The following is a 17,208-nucleotide window of genomic DNA, read 5'->3' on the forward strand; positions in this document are numbered from 1 at the left end:
GCTCTAAAAATGTGACCTAAAATTGACCCTCTATAGCCCACCTCTATTGTCAAGGACTCATTTATTTCATCTCTTTATATTCTATTGATTCTCATCTCTCATAAGTCGAAATTTCTCTAAGTCGAAGCTATTTCTTCTGTCCAAATAAGATATGACTTTAGGCAAGGTTGACAGTTTCATTATTATAAGATTTTCATCCATGGATGGAAGTTCATTCATTGTAGTCAAATGTTTGACAACAGGGCTTCCTACAAATAGGATGGTGTCACAGAGCACACAACATACCCTAGACCTTCCCAGGCCCTTCAGCATGCCATGGACTCTTGTGCAACAAGGGATATGCTCATGATACATTGTGTGTGTTTGGGCAAATACATTTTCATACAATATCAAGATTCTCTTTCTAGGCAACATCCATAATGCTAAAATATCAAGCCATGAACCAACCTGTTGGAGTATAGTGCACTCTTTGAAGTTCTAGGGTTCATTTTGGTGCAATGATATGCCCACTGATTAGTTCTGAGAGCATGACAAAGTGCTTGCAAGTGGCATGTGTAGACATTTTCTACAAATAGATTATAATACCTTACAATCTTCCTAATTTCTCTCGTAACTTGTACTTTGACATACCCAATCTTTACAACAAACAAAATGTCTCCATGGATGATTTATCTCTTTAAGAAATCTATTGTCTGTGAAAATGCACTTTGTACATGGAGCAACACTACGTAACAGTGTCAGACACGTTGTCCACGAGTTAGATCAGTCCAGAAAGCAGCAAGAATCACATACTATGACAACATTTTCAAGGCTTGTTTTGTTGGAGTGTGTGAAGCAATCACATGCCCCTCTGTAGGAAAAACTGTTCCACTCACGTTGCCTTAATGTGATCTGTTATCCACTTTAATCCAGGCTGTAAAGGTAAAGAAAAAAGTAAAGAAAAATTGTGATCAAAACAGTAACATCAGTGTCAATTTTCTTGTCGTCAATGTCCAATATTGTAAAGAAAATCAGCAGATCTCATATTTCACTCTTCAGGACCGGTATGGGATACAACATGAAGGCAGTGTGTGAATGTAACATCAAAAGTGCCCATCATTTCCATTTAAAAAGATTATGCTTTAATTTTTAATACCTTAAATGGGCCTTGATGGATCAATGATTCAAAGGCCATTAGTTCACATTGTTTATGCAAGAACTATCAATAAAATGTTGCTACGGCGGTCGCTATGGCAACTGGTACAAGTGGTGTATGGCGTATGTCTCCACCACATCGCATTATTCTCCTAATGTGCCAGAAGTACATATTGCCAATGTGAGAAGACAATTTGACATGATTGCCAAATAGTCATTATCTGGTAATCATACATCAAATTTCATCACAATACTTTGAGCCACATTCAAAATATGGAAAACAGGAAATTTCAGCATTTTCACTTGACCTACATCCCCACGGCCCAAAACAATCCCCAGATAATTATTGTGTGGACTCGAGATGCATAATGACAATGTACAAAATTGTATTCAGTACCAAATACACTGCTAAATATATCCACACTTAAAAAGAAGGAGGATATGGAGAAAACTGTAATTTCAGCATCAAATAATGTATAAGCTGTTATTTTTGCAAATTTTGCTAATCACTGTTGGACAGTGAATTTAACATGCGAAAATGTCTCAAAGCAACAAGCATTTGCGCACTTAAAATAGCCTTGGTGACAAAATCACGAAAAAAAACAAATCTTGTGAAAATGTCTGTGACCTCCTCATTCGCAAAATCATCTGTACGCACAAATAGGAGCTTATACAGTAGTGTAATTTGTAAATTTAATGTATAGAGAATCAAAGTCAGGCAATACAAGTAAGCCTACTGAGTTTCATGAAGATAAATCAGGGTGGTCCACAACTTGAAATTAGAGCATGTTGCTGGCTCAGAATCTGAAAAAAGATTGCAGAAACTGTATGTGCGCAGAGCTCACATCACGAGCATGTAGTACACAATATTTCACAGCTAATCTCTCTTTGTGCTGCTTACATTCAATGTCCTCTCTCATGTTTTGCACACAAATATCTAGTATCAGGTAGTTTGATGTTTCTTATCTTTTGCACATGTTTTTCACATGTTTGAATTCATTTTATTTGAACTTGTTGCAAATTTTTGAGGATGTTGCATGGCATGTTTGCTAGCTGTTGAGGATGTTGCACAAAGGTTGAGGATGTTGCGCAAGAATTTGAGCATGTTGCAGCGACATGCTGAAACCCCTCATGGGACCACCCTGCCTTTTAGAGTCATTTCTGAGATATGAAGGAAAACAAGTAAAATTTTAAAATTTTAATTTGACCTTTGACCTTACAACTCAAAACTGTCCACAGATTATCTTTTTTTTGGTTTAACCCTATCTCAACTAGGCTATTTGAGACCAAGTTTTTACTCGGGGTTGGGGGGTGGAGGGGGGTTGCCCCCCCCCCCCCCCCCCCCCCCCCCCTTCAGATCTCGGCTGCCGGTCGCGCGATCGCCGCAAAATTTTGCCTGATCATAGAGCCGGATGTCATCTACAAGATTACATGGTCATACAATAAAAAAATATTGACTTTCTATTTTTAGTAAATTATTTATGTAAATTTATGCATGAAATCATAGTTTCACCTGTAACTCCATCAAAAAGGCTGAAGGATTGGTCAAGTTTTGTGTCAGAATTCCTCAAGACAAATCAAACAATTTTCTTGTACAAAAATTGCACAATCGAAATCAATTTATTTTGGTTTTTATTGTTTTGTTAATTTCTTATGTATTTTGTTTTTTGGACCTTTTGTTTTCTATTGTTTTTTGGCCAAAATTTGTTGCAGGGACTTTTTCAAGCTTATCTACATTAGAATTGATTAATTTCTATGATTAAAAGTTGAAATAATCTAATTTATATAAATTTAAAGTCATACAATCGTGGCGAGTGGTTTGTGCGGCACGGAGATGAAAGCAACACGCTGTCTGGCATTGCGCAATTGCATGCACAAACTTCGGTCGTTCGGAGTTAATGTACCATTAGGGATGACGATCGTCTGCCTTTAACAAAACACAATATGCATTGGATTTGCACACCATATCATGAATTTGAGCTGTTTTCGGGTTGACTTGCATATTCATGTATGCAAAACATTACGTAACTTCAGAATGGTGTACCCGGATGTCGCAAATTTGGTCTCAAAATATGCGGGAGACTTCAACAAAAAAAGTCATACACGACGCGGCAAAATCTTTGCGCGTTGCGGAATCATGGCGCGAAATGTCGAGGGGAGTCAATATGACCCCCCCCCCCCCAGTTGATATAGGGTTAATGTATCATACACCATTCTATAGATTTCTAGAGACAAATACTAGTACTCTGTAAAGGGAAATAGTGTACAGTGTACCACCAGTTTGGCACAAGTTGAACATGTGGTAATTAATCATCCAACCCATATCAACACCAGCTACAGTTATAAATCTATCATTCATCAAAATGGAGGGCATATGGGATGGAGATGTTCTGAAACTGAAGAGGCTTCCTTTGAAAATGAGATCACATCATTATCATCATAATCTATATCGAGTAAGTCAGTCAGTGAAGTTAACAATGAAGTTAGCTGCCAATAAAGGAAGCTGCAGATCAAAATTTTCAATACCACTACCTGTATTCCTTCACTGGTGATAGCCGAGCAGGCCTGTATCTGCCAGACCCGGTCTCGGATGGTGTGCAGGTTCAGGCCCTCGGCGATCTCGCATGCTGGTGCCGCCCCTACCAGGTCCTGCTTGTTGGCAAACACGAGGAGCGGAACGCCTCTCAACTGCTCCTCCTCAAGCAGATGTGCGAGTTCCTGAATTACCAAACAGATCAATCAGTCAATCAATCAATTGATCAATAAATTACAAAGAATAAATGTAAACTTTGTATGTTTCCTTTAAGAACAACAGCATTATGAAATGCACCACCTGTGCATTTGTTTCAGTTCAAAAGAAATGACTGGAAAGATGAAAAAAAAAATTGTAATGGGTAGAAAGAAAGAACCTTACTGACTTCTTTTGCAATACCATCATTATCAAACACAGTTACAAACAATATCATTCAGATTCAGATTCATGTGAACATTGTACAGAGATTACAAGTTTCAACAGTTTTACCTTTAAATACATGTCTGACATCTACAGACATTCACGACCAAAGCATTAACACACACACAAAAAAAACCCCCACACACACCAAAAGAAAAAAAAAATACTTTGATGCATTTTATAACTCCCTGGCTCCAAGTGTGTACAATCTGAACCAAGTACTGCTAACTGTACTTACTTCTCCAGTCTCCTCAAATCTCTTTGTATCTGAGCTGTCTATGACATAGATTATCATCTCTGTATTTTGAAAGTAGTTTGACCAGTAGGAGCGGATCTTCCTCTGACCTGCAGAAGACAGGGTAAACAGAAAAATGAGAACTGCTTCAGTGATCTTCAGAATAATGTTAATGTTACTGGTGCTACTAAAGTATCATTATCTTTAACTCTTTATGTGCCATGTTCGCATGCACAACTCAGTCGACTGCGCGCCAAGTTCACATATTCTGCTGAAACGCACAAACCCGCCCAAAGCGATCAACAAATCGCCAAATGCCAGAATACAATGAAAGTGCTTCTTATTGTAACATTGCAAAAGTGCAGTAGTAAAGTTGTCCCCAGTATATTTGACCCTGCAGATGCCCCCTCCTGAGATGCACCCCCCCCCAATCATTAAGAGTGGAGCAGTCTGCAAGTAGCTTAATTTGCATATTTAATCCCAAGCCAGCTAAGAGCTGCTAGAGAGTTCTTTGTGGGTGCACGAAGACCCCAAATTTGCCATTGTTCTAGCTGCTCTACCAAGGTGAACATCTCCCACTGAGCATCTCCTCAAATCCGAAATTTGCCCAGAAAATCTGCAGCCTGAAGGTTCTGCAAACATGGAGCCAGCAGAATTCTTGTAATTCTGTAACTGGACATTCACTCGCCAGTTACTGTACATTCCTTATGAGCACAGGCTAGGTGGCCAGGGGTTTTCTTTTTTATTATTTATTTCTGAGCGGAATAAAAAGAGATGAAACGTAACTTCGGCCTATGAGTGCGTTTATCCTGCCGACACAATTAAGAAAGAAAAGAATTCCAGTGGTCCTCGGTTCTAATGTATTAAGGGATGTTCAGGCGGAGCTTCAGTCGTTACACGGGGATCAATATTTGCAGAAGGTCAAAGAGTCTGGGAATGAAGCACAGGCCAACATGCTCTATGCACTCCAAGTGTATAGGCCCCAAGCTGATATCAGAACTGTTAGAATTGCAGGAAATACTGCTATTTTAATTCCAGCTCGCACAGTAACAGTAATTGATGGATCCTGTGAACCCGCTTCTGTTGGGCAAAGACGAGAGGTCCTCCTTGAGCGTCATGTGTCCCATGTAGCTGAGCTACCACAAGGAGTTACCCTAGGAGCTGCGTTGGTGACAGTGGACGACAAGGGTAGAGTGCCCATGCAGGTGGCTAACTTCAGCGATAAAGATGTGTACCTTCCCCCAAGAACCCCCATCGGCGTATTGAAACCTGCCTCCATCGTCGAACATGGATTACACAGTGGTGATGTTGATGAACTTGTATCCAGGTTAGATGTTGGTGAGCTTACCAATGACCAGCAAAGGCAACTCCTCACAACCCTCTCCAAATTTCAGCACACTTTTAGCAAGGATGATGAAGACATAGGATATTGTGACCTTGTCAGCCACAGGATAGTAACAGAAGACGACAGACCAGTAAAGATCCCGTACCGCAGAATCCCTCCACATCACTGGGACGAAGTGAGAGACTATCTCAAGAAGTCACTGGAGAGGGGAATCATCCGAGAGTCGTCCAGTCCCTATGCATCACCTATTGTTCTTGTGAGAAAGAAGGACGGTAAATTGAGGGTCTGTGTAGATTACCGGGCTCTTAATTCTAAGACGCATAAAGACGCATACCCTCTCCCACGGATCGAGGAGGCTCTGCAAGCACTCAAGGGAGCAAAATACTTCTGCTCCTTGGATCTGGCTCATGGATTCAACCAGCTTCCAGTAGCCGAAGAGGACATCGAGAAGACAGCCTTTAGAACTGGAACAGGTGGGCTTTATGAGTACACCAGAATGCCGTTCGGACTGTGTAACGCGCCGGCGACATTCATGCGTGTGATGGATAAGGCCTTTGGAGACCTCAATTTCCAGTCTCTTCTGGTGTATCTCGATGACATCCTGATATTTGGTGCTACATTTGAAGAGACCCTGCACAGGCTTGAGACGGTGCTTTCTCGCTTAGCTACACTGAACCTGAAAGTCAAGCCTGAAAAGTGTCAACTTTTCAGGACGAAGGTACATTACTTGGGGCATGTAGTGTCAAGCGAAGGTACAACTCCAGATCCAGAGAAGGTGCGTGCAGTACAGGAATGGCCTCCGCCAGTGACAGAGCGAGATCTCCGAGGTTTTCTAGGGCTGTCTGGCTATTATCGTCGATTCGTTCAAGGCTACGCGCAGATCGCAGCACCCCTCCATAACCTCCTGAAACAGCCGGAAGATGTTAGGAAAACCACAAAGAAGAAGACCAGGCATAACAACACAAGAAACGTCTCAACAGACTGGACCGCGGAGTGTGAGAAAGCCTTTGTCACCCTCAAAGAAGCACTTGTATCACCCCCCTGTGTTAGGCTACCCCGACTTTGAGCTGCCATTCATCCTGGAGACAGATGCCAGTTACTTCGGCTTAGGTGCTGTTCTCTCTCAGGTGCAGGGGCAGAGGAAAGTGGTCATTGCCTATGCCAGTAGGAGCTTAAAACCCAATGAGCGCAATATGAATAACTACTCGAGCATGAAATTGGAATTGCTTGCTCTAAAGTGGGCAATCACTGAGAAATTTCGTGATCTACTCATTGGTGCCGAATTTGAGGTCTACACGGACAACAATCCCCTCAGCTATCTACAGACCACTGCAAAGTTAGGAGCAACTGAGACTAGGTGGGCTGCTGACCTTGCTCAATTCCGGTTTAAGATCAAGTACCGATCAGGGAAGTCCAATGGAAACGCCGACTCCCTGAGCAGGAAGACACAACATGGTGTTCAGCCTACTTCTGCTCGACTGGAAGAAGTCACCCTGACGTCTGTTCAGCAAGAACAAGTCATTGCTGATAATCCTACTCCTGTGCCGCCAGAAGTTCGTACAGGTGTCTATGAAGGTATGACACATGGACTGTTGAATGAGGTGCATGCCCGGTCAAAGGGTATGGAGCCAGAGACAGTTTCCCCTTTGCCTTCCATGTCTAGGGATGACCTAAGGCGTCTTCAAGAGTCTGATGAGGGACTAAGCAGGTTCTACAGTGCCGACCGCGGGAAACGTCACGCTTTTCCGAGATCTGGACGAGGCCACTGACGCGTATCCCCGCGGGTACCCGCGGGTATACGCGTTCAGTGGACGAGTCCATCCGCCCGCACGGATAATCCATCCTCGGGAATTTGCGTCTCGATTGACGCGGGTTGGACGAGGGTGGACGAGGGTGGACGAGGGTATTCAAGGGCACATTCCCGTTAAGCTTTATTTTGACCGCTCAATCAAAATACATTTCATGGAGTTCCGACTTTGCCCATTTTCATCAAATTCCGATTTCAGGGGCTTCTTTTCGATTTAATCACACTCTGATGTCCACTGCCTTGATTGTTCGCTACTTTCTAAAGAAGTACACCTGCGGAAGTTGTGCACATGCGTTCATCACTCAAGTATCAATAATTATTAGAACATATCGACATCGGTTACGATCATCTCGCTATTCACGACTTTTAACGACCTGCGCCACCAAAATTTCATTGCTGAAAATTCGGTGGCCCAATCGGGCTACAAAAAAAGTCGGATGTTTGCCTTTACTTTTGAAAATGAACAGTGGTAACAGTCGGCTCCGTAAGACGCAAAAATGAATGTCGCATGTTTACTTTTGATTTTAGAAATGAATCACGGTGACATTTGACTCCGTATGATACTGGAATAAATACCGAATGTTTGCTTTGGCGTTCGGAAGTGAATGATAATATTCAACTCCGTAAGACGATAAGATAAATGCCGGATGTTTGCTCTTACGTTCGAAAGTAAATAGCAATAACATTCAGCTCCGGAAGATGCTTGAGTAGGCTATATGTCGAATGATCCCTTTGACGTTCGGAAATGAATAACAAAAATATTCAACTCCGTACGATGATAAAATAAAAGACGGATATTTGCTTTTACTTTCGAAAATAAATAGCAATAACATTCGGCTTCGGAAAATGCTAACATAAATGTCAGATGATTGCTTTTACGTTCGGAAGTGAATAGCAGTAATATTCTGCTCCATACGATGCTAAAATAACTGTTGGATGTTTGCTTTTAGATTTCGAAATGAATAACAGTAACATTCAGGTGCGTTCGGTGGTAAAATTAATGTTCAATGATTGCTTTGATGTTCGGAAATGAATAACAATGACATTCAACTCCGTATATAGGTTTATAAAATATACAATGTATATCTGATGTTTGCTTTTACGTTCGGAAGTAAATAGCAATAACATTCAGCTCCCGAAGATGCTAAAGTAAATGTCGAATGATCCCTTTGACGTTCGGAAATAAATAACAAAAATATTCAACTTCTTACGATAATAAAATGAATGACGGATGATTGCCTGTACTTTCGAAAGTAAATAGCAATAGCATTCGGCTCCGGAAGATGACAAAATAGATGTCAGATGATTGCTTTTACGTTCGGAAGTGAATAGCAGTAATATTCTGCTCCATACGATGCTAAAATAACTGTCGGATGTTCGCTTTTAAATTTCGAAATGAATAACAGTAACATTCACCTGCGTTCGATGGTTCGGAAATGAACACAATAATATTCAACTCCGTGTATACGATGATAACATAAATGTCTGATGTTTGCCTTTATGTTCAAGAGTAAATGGCAATAACATTCAGCTCCGGAAGATGCTAAAATAAATGTCGAATGTTTGCTGTGACGTTCGGAAATTAATAACAAAAATATTCAACTCCGTATATACGATTTTGCGTTCGGAAGTGAATAGCAGTAATGTTCTGCTCCATACGATGCTAAAATAACTGTTGGATGTTCGCTTTTAAATTTCGAAATGAATAACAGTATACATTCAGCTGCGTTCGATGGTTCGGAAATGAACACAATAATATTCAACTCCGTGTATATGATAACATAAATGTCTGATGTTTGCTTTTATGTTCAAGAGTAAATAGCAATAACATTCAGCTCCGGAAGATGCTAAAATAAATAACGCATGTTTGTTGTGACGTTCGGAAATGACTAACCAAAATAACTCCATATATACGATGATAAAATAAATGTCTGATATTCGGTTTTACGTTCGAAATATAACAATAACAATCAGCTCCCTTCGACTTTCGGAAATGAATGATAATAATATTCAACTCCGTACGATGTTTAAATAAATGTCGGATGCTTGCTTATAATTTATATTGCTATGTACTTTCGCAAATAAATAGCAATAACATTCGGCTCCGGAAGATGCCAAAATGATTAATGTCACATGATTGCTTTTACGTTTGGAAGTGAATAGCAGTTACATTCTGTTCCGTACTATGCTAAAATAAATGTCGGATATTTGCTACATGTGTATTACATTTCGAAATGAATAGTAACATTTGGCTGCGTTTGATGGTAAAAAACAAAACAAAAACAAAACAAAACAAAACACACACACACAAAAAAAAAAACTGTCTGATGTCTGCCTTGACGTTCAAAATTCGGCCCCGTACGATATGATGAAATAATTGTCAGATGACTCATTTCACTTTCGCAAGTGGACAACAGTGACATTCGGCTCCGTACGATGATAAAATAGATGTCGGATGTTTGCTTTTTATATTTGGAAATGACTAACTGTTAAATTCTGCTCCGTATACGACAGAGCTGCCAACCTTTCGAAGCACAAATTAGTACTCAGCAGCTCCAAAATTTGTATTTTCCACCAGAATTCGTATTTTTTTCAATCTCCCTCTTTTTGCTATGAGGCCTACAGGCTCTAAACATTGATTGATTGCTTTCTCGCAATGTGTACAAGTGCAAGTTTGTACCTCCAAAATCTTTCTGGGCTGATTATGGAAGCTTCCATTTTCTAGCAGGGGACGGGGAATGCTTGATCTTCTCAAGTGAGCTTCTGTGTGAGCGGATGCAAAACTCTGTTCTGTGTTTCCAATTATGTACTATCAAAACATAATCATGCGTTGTTTTCAGGCTTTTTTCATTTTATTGGATTTTAAACATCAGTATTTTTCGAAGTATTCCAATTCCTTTTCCCCTGACTGGAATCGGAAAGTCTGCTATAACGATGATCGCAAAATGCCGCGCTGTGTGTGGAAGCGCCGATGTGGTGCAAACACGTGGCTTCATTTTCAAGTTTAAATGAATGCGCCATGTGCTCCTGCCTATAAGAGGTTACTGCAAGTTCGATGGATCGAATGCGCCATAGCTGAGCTGAGCTGAATGGCTTGTTTACGGTAAACATGCAATTTACGTTCGATATGAAGAAATCATTACGTCTTTCACGAGGGAAAAACACACAAAACAAACAAACAAACAAACAAAATACACCCACGAACGAATGTTGATAGCCAAAACTTTGAAAAGTAATAAGCAGTTTTGATGCGCGTGAACTGAAATTAATTGTCATTACACGTTGTATTTTGCTGTCTAACCAGGTGATGACTGCATCTCATTGGACCTTCTCGTAGTGAATTTGTCTGGGCATACGAGACCTTTCATGTATTTCTGTGATTGCATTTTTAATTGACTAAATAATCAATCCTTTTGTTATTGTTCAGGGAACATTAGATATTCGATCAAGTACACTATAATCGACTCTTCGATGTTCCCTGCTATGCGCCAAATGAAAGGCTATAGACATAGAACCATGATATCTTTGGAATTTTTCCTTTAATTCAACTAATGAGCTGGTTCTTCGATCGATATTTCCAGGATACTTACACGCTGTTTATTCCAATGCGCGCATTCTTTCGTCTGGCACGCACCTGGGTGTGGCACCTGCTTTTGTGGAAATTTCCACAAGGGAGAGGGGTGGGGTGTCAAGTTTCTTCGAGCCGAAGAGACTGCATACACAATCTCTTCGCTTTTATTTATTGTCATTCGTGTTTTCGCCTTATTCTTTGCTGATATTGAACATTTAGATTTAACTTTACGAAAGTTGCTATAGCACATGGTTCGTTTTGTTGTTAGGTGTACGTAATTTCTTTTTTTTTTTTAATCATTCTTGAGAGGGGAAAGAAGAGTAAGGGGGAAAGAAGACTAGAGGGAAAGGGAAATAAAACAAACGTCACGTACGCTGAGCATTCACAGGAAGCCGTCTTTTTACACCAGTCACCAGCATAGTTATCATCACTATCAGACATCACTCAAGATCATTTTAGCCTTTTCCTATGATCAACATTAAGAAACACGCATAATCCCTCGAGATAAATACCTAGGAAACTCAATAATAAATACAAAGTATCAGCACCTCCCAACAACACAAACATTTAGAAAAGACAGCAAATAGCACATCGAAGCGACTGGGATCAAACTCCGTCGCTTCGATTGCAGCGAAGCGGAGAAATCGCCGTTACGAAAATAACAGTGCGAGACACTAAGAGAATTACGTTTAAATACTTCAAAGTATAAAGGGAACAGATAAAGTGATATAAAATGTAAGAAATCGTACTAAACGAGGTGTGAGAAACGACGGAAATAAAACGAAGTTTAGTAGTAAGCTTAGGCCCTAGCAAAAGTTTTGCAGCACCGAAAGCTACGCGAAAATAAACACACATATTATAAAACTCGGTATTGCGACGAGATCCTATGGGATCAAGTCAATAAACGATACAAAACAAAGGAAATTGATTCATTTTGACGGGAAAATAGTTTGTTATAAGTATTCTGTTATATGAGATCTCCTTTAATAGGCCTAGAAATAATCGAGTTTCCACGATACTCTGGAAAGAAAGTTCGAACGCTTTTCACCTGCACATATACTGCAGAGGGCAGTGCACATCAGTCATCAATACACGAACAGAAACTCACCTCTACAACTTCCTCGCAGAAAATGATGCAATAGCGTTATAAAAAAAAAAACAGACAACACTCTAAAAATCATTTCGTACTTGGGAGGCAAGGGACAAGAGGATGAAAAGAAGAGAAAAAGAAGCAGACATTGCACAACGGGACGCTTTCACCCCGCCTCATACGGTACTGTAGTGGCAGCTGGCTACATGCCGGCGGATACTGTTTTAGAACAAAAAACGCCGCGGAACGCTATCTGCCGCTACACCGGCCGGCCACACATTGGGATACCACGGCGATCCATGTAAACATCCAGGGTCCGTAGGCGACAGGGGTTCACGCGCGCGAAGTTCTGTTCGGTGTACACAGTACGCAAGCAGCGATATGCGTGTGCGCACATTTTTCTATTCAGCGCTTTCCACATACGGTGCGTACGCGTTGCATCGATATCCCAGCTGAATACAGATAACATGGCACATGCGACGTGCGTTTGCTATATTTTTACCCATTATTTTTCCCCACTGTGAATTCGTACTTTCTAAGGACGTTTTCATATTGTCGTATTCCCTTCGATTTTTCGTATACGAATTTTTCGGAACGGTTGGCAGCTCTGGTACAATGCAAACATAAATAACAGATTATTGCTTTCACATTTGAAAATGATTAATGGTATACATAGGCTCAGTATGATGCTTAAATAAATAGAGGATGTTTGCTTCACATTCGGAAATCAATAAGGGTAACATTCAGCTCCATAAGATGCTAAAATGAATGTCGGTTGTTTGCTTTTATACAGTGTATTTGACAATGATTAACGGTAATATTCGGCTCCGTAAGGTTCTAACATACTATAGTAAATGTTGGATGATTGCTTTTACAATCAGAAATGAATAGCGGTAACTTTCGGCTCTTTACAATGCTAAAACAAACAATCTGGAAATGCTCCCACTTTCTCATCCCAAAAGTAAGCTATGACCACCTAATAGCATAGGCATCAACTTTTATAATTATCTATAAGCCTATTTGCTAAATCTTAGAATTCAGAATAATAGTGATTGAGATGATCTACTTTTGTATTCATTTATTTTAGACATGGGTACCTGTCACGTCAGTAATGCTTAATAATTGTTTTTAGTAGGACCGATTTAGTTTTTCCTATGTTTTTCTTGATTTTTTTGGCCACCAAAAAAAAAAGAAAAAAGAAATCAATGATTTTGGTGGTCAAAAATAAAAATTAGTTTGGAGCCCTGCGATATCATTGGGCTCATCATTACTTAATCTTTCCCAAGATACGCTAATATTTATATCATCAATCTGCCGACGTCATCCGACAATTCATGATTCAAACCTTTTTTTTTTTTCATCGTCCGTAACCCAACTTTGAACACAGACAGGGTATTCTTTCTCATTCTAGAGTAATGAAGGAGCGCACTTTCGGCTGTGATCTAAGTCCTATTATCATCATGAGTTCATGTCGCCGTTTAGTGATCTAAACTTCAGCTTTGCTGAACTGTTCAATGTCTTGAGCAGGAAGCGAAAACAATGGCTGGACTAAGGAACCTTCGTTTTTAAAAGGGGGAAACAAAAAACAACACTGAAACCGAACAAGCCGGCCGAGCATTGTTTAGGTTAACCACGCGTGGTGATAATCGCGCCCATTGATCGCTCTGTCCAGCTGGCTTAACCCTATTCTAACTGGGAGGAGTTTTTACTGGGGGTGACCCCCCCCCCCCCCCCCCCCCCCCCCTTCAGATCTCGGCCACCGATCGCGCGATCGCTGCGAAATTTTTCCTGAAGATAGAGCTGGATGTCAACTACAAGATTACATGGTCATACAATAGAAAAATATTGCCTTTCTATTTTTAATAAATTGATTATGCAAAGTTGTGCATGAAATCATATTTTCACCTATAACTCCATAAAAAAGACTGAAGTATTGCTAAATTTTTGTGTCAAAATTCCTCAAGACATATAAACCAATTTTCATTTAAAAATAAAGCACAGTCAAAACCAATTTCTTTTGTTTTTTATTGTTTTGTTAATTTCTTATGTATTTTATTGATTGTTCGACCTTGTGTTTTCTGTTGTTTTTCAAAATTTGTTGCAGGCACTTTTTCAGGCTTATCTACACTATATAGAATTGATTAATTTCAATGGTTCAAAGATGAAATACTATAATTTATATCAATTTAACCCCAAAAACACAATTTACATTCAATTTGCACACGATATCATGAATTTGAGCTGTTTTCCGGTTGACATGCATTTGCATAACATTACGTAACTTCAGAACGGTGTACTCAGACGTCGCAAATTTGGTCTCAAAATATGCGGAAGACTTCAATGAAAAAAGTTGTGAAACGACGCGGCAAAATCTTTGCGCGTTGCAGAATCGTGACGCGAAACGTGGGGGGGGGGGGGGTCAATTTGACCCATTTGACCCCCCCCCCCCCCCCCCCACTCAGTTAGAATAGGGTTAAGAGTATGCATATTGACCAAAAATAGTCAGAGGGATGCTAATTTACTCTTACAAGCTATCGCTACTATTTAAGTTGAAAACTGGAACTTTCTGAAAGGGGGCCTAAAAGGCCCCCCCCCCCCTCGACATTTCGCGCGATTACTCAGCAACACGCAATGCTCTCGCCGCGATGCTCTATGACTTTTTTTCTTTCAAGTTTCCCGCACATTTTGACACCAAATTTGTGACGCCCGGGGGTACGGTTCTGAAGTTACATAACTTTTTGTACATGCCCGTGAGACCGAAAATGGCTCAAAAATGTGATTTTGTGTACAAAGTCAATACAAATTGAGTTTTATCACATGGTTCATATAAATATGCTTATTTTTACTCTCAATGGCTAAAATCAATTTGTTTTAGTAGTATTATGCTTCAAAAAGGGTCTGCCACAAATTTTGCTGAAAAAAACAACAAAAACAAAAGGTCGAAAAAACAAAGAAATACATAAGAAATTCATAAACAATAAAATAAATAAGAAATTAATTTTGATACCGATTTTTTTTTCAAGTACATTTGCTAAGAATGCTACAAAGAATATCTAGACCCAAAATGAGCACTGGTTAAAGATGATCGTAAAATCAGTTCTGGCTACAGGATTTTATAATAATTATAATAGCATACAACATGTACCAAGTTTTCATCGTTTACCTGTCTTATCACTCCAAAGCAGTTCAGCTTAACTGTTGGCTTATAGAAGTGATCATCAATCGGTAAGGATTAGTCAGATGAATTCATGAATTCACTTTATGCATCACGGCTAATCGAACTATTCAACATCGTTGAAGTAACCATACTTTTTTATTTTCATAGTTCAAACTATTTCTTAACATTTATATGCAAAACGAAAGTACTCTACACGTTTTTCAAAATGCTCAGATCGTAAATTGTAATGAGTCAATTCCACAAAGATTGCATTACAGCAACCTTTACTGACCTAAACAAGTTTTCTATAGAGCTATCAGTTCTATTATAATGGCATTCTGATAACTTCGACTGCGTTTTGAACTCGTACCGAGCACAGCATTCAAAACAACGGGTTCCTCAGGTCCTCTTTAGGTACTGGTATACTTGCTAAAAGCATTCTCTTTAGCTTCCATTGACAACAACATGCCATGGGAGGAGAATGGAAGCGATCAACTTTCTCGGTAAATGAGGCTTTTCGTATATAGCACACATTGCGTGCCTCTTTCTTTTTTTCTGTTTCTGTTGTTTCAAACTACACTGCAGCCGACACACAACACAAACACACCAAAGTTTACATTCAGGCAACCGTATTTTGGTATTGGTTAGAATCGAATTATATCTGTCTTGTGATTGGCTAATTATCTGTAGAAAAAACAAAACAAAACAAAACAAAGACAAAAACAAACAAACACAAAAATGCTGAAAACTGCTTATCGAATATCAGTGGCGTGCCAAAGGAGTAAAATGGAGTCTATACTCTAAAGGGGCCTGAGCTTTTGATTCCAGAAGAATCTTCGTCAGAGGCAAAATGATAATCAGGCAGGGAAAGCAATCACATTATAAAGAAGTTCACACAACACGAACAGTCAGGGACAGGCTAGGGACACGGAACAAAGAAAACAAAAGGAGAGGATGGGAGGTCATGGGCAAGGAGGCCAACAGGTGAAGGGAGGGGGATTAAAGCAGGAGGGTGGATAGACAAAAGGCATAGGAGGGTCAGTGATAATCCTGAGTGCCATGGGGGTGCATCCATTTAAGAATGAATTTTCTCACACACCCAAGCTGTCGCCATTTATGTGTGTGCGATGAAGCGTTAACGCCGTCGCTAAGCAGGACTGTTGCATCATGGGGGGGGGGGGAACGGGTTGTGAGCTTGAACATAACCTGAACTTTAAGGGCGATTTTCTTTTTTTTTTCTTTTATGACTTCTAGGGATGCGGAAAGGGGTTGTTTTATATAGTATTGTAAAGATAAAACTATACAATGTATGTAGAATTCAAGTATTTATATATACATGTGTAGACATGCCTAAAATTTCGTTTACTGCGACATACGCATTTCGACCGAGCGCATCACGACCTGTATGGACTACGCACATGTATTCTTTTATCTTGCGCTCTGCTTTTGTGGGAATTTCTTCAAGCATAGGTGTCAGGTTTTCCTACGTTACGTCTGCGGTCATTAATTCCATATTTGTTAGTTTGTCTGCTTTCTTATTCTGTGTTTTATGCATTTTACTTGAACTTAAAGGTCTAGACATTTCGTTTGCTAAATGCACGCGAGTCACGTTGCATTGTATGATGTATTTTGTTTCGTTGACCATTCATGAGAAGCGTTTCTTTGAGCAAACTCTCTTTTCACACCAAAATCACTTATAGAAGGTAGTCATCCACATTGGTTATCAAAATAATAATTCCGTCATTTTCCTTTCGTTCAGAAACAGGAATCAGAATTACATCAAAATTACATCTCACAGCGATAATAGGGCCTACTAGAACCAACTCATCGCAGCAAAATGACACATTACGGTTACGAGGACATACACAATGCTTGAACAAATTACTTTGCTTCAAAATGTAGAAACAGATGAAGTG

General features: G+C 39.9%; 1 protein-coding gene across 1 annotated transcript in view; it reads right to left on the bottom strand.

The window, feature by feature from the left end:
* Nucleotides 1-871: 871 nt before the first annotated feature.
* Nucleotides 872-17,208, bottom strand: part of LOC139734880 (ADP-ribosylation factor-like protein 3) — a 37,369-nt gene continuing 21,032 nt past the window's right edge. Inside the window, exons 3-5 of the mRNA XM_071645662.1 lie at nucleotides 4,326-4,432; nucleotides 3,667-3,852; nucleotides 872-913 (exon numbers count right to left, since the gene is read on the bottom strand). Of these exons, the coding sequence (XP_071501763.1) occupies nucleotides 872-913; nucleotides 3,667-3,852; nucleotides 4,326-4,432 (335 nt within the window). The remainder of the gene's footprint in view (nucleotides 914-3,666; nucleotides 3,853-4,325; nucleotides 4,433-17,208) is intronic.

Source organism: Diadema antillarum, unplaced genomic scaffold, assembly GCF_040938485.1.
Source record: "Diadema antillarum isolate AM-2024a unplaced genomic scaffold, OU_Dant_1.0 seq00000550_RagTag, whole genome shotgun sequence".
NCBI classification, from domain to species: Eukaryota; Metazoa; Echinodermata; class Echinoidea; order Diadematoida; family Diadematidae; genus Diadema; species Diadema antillarum.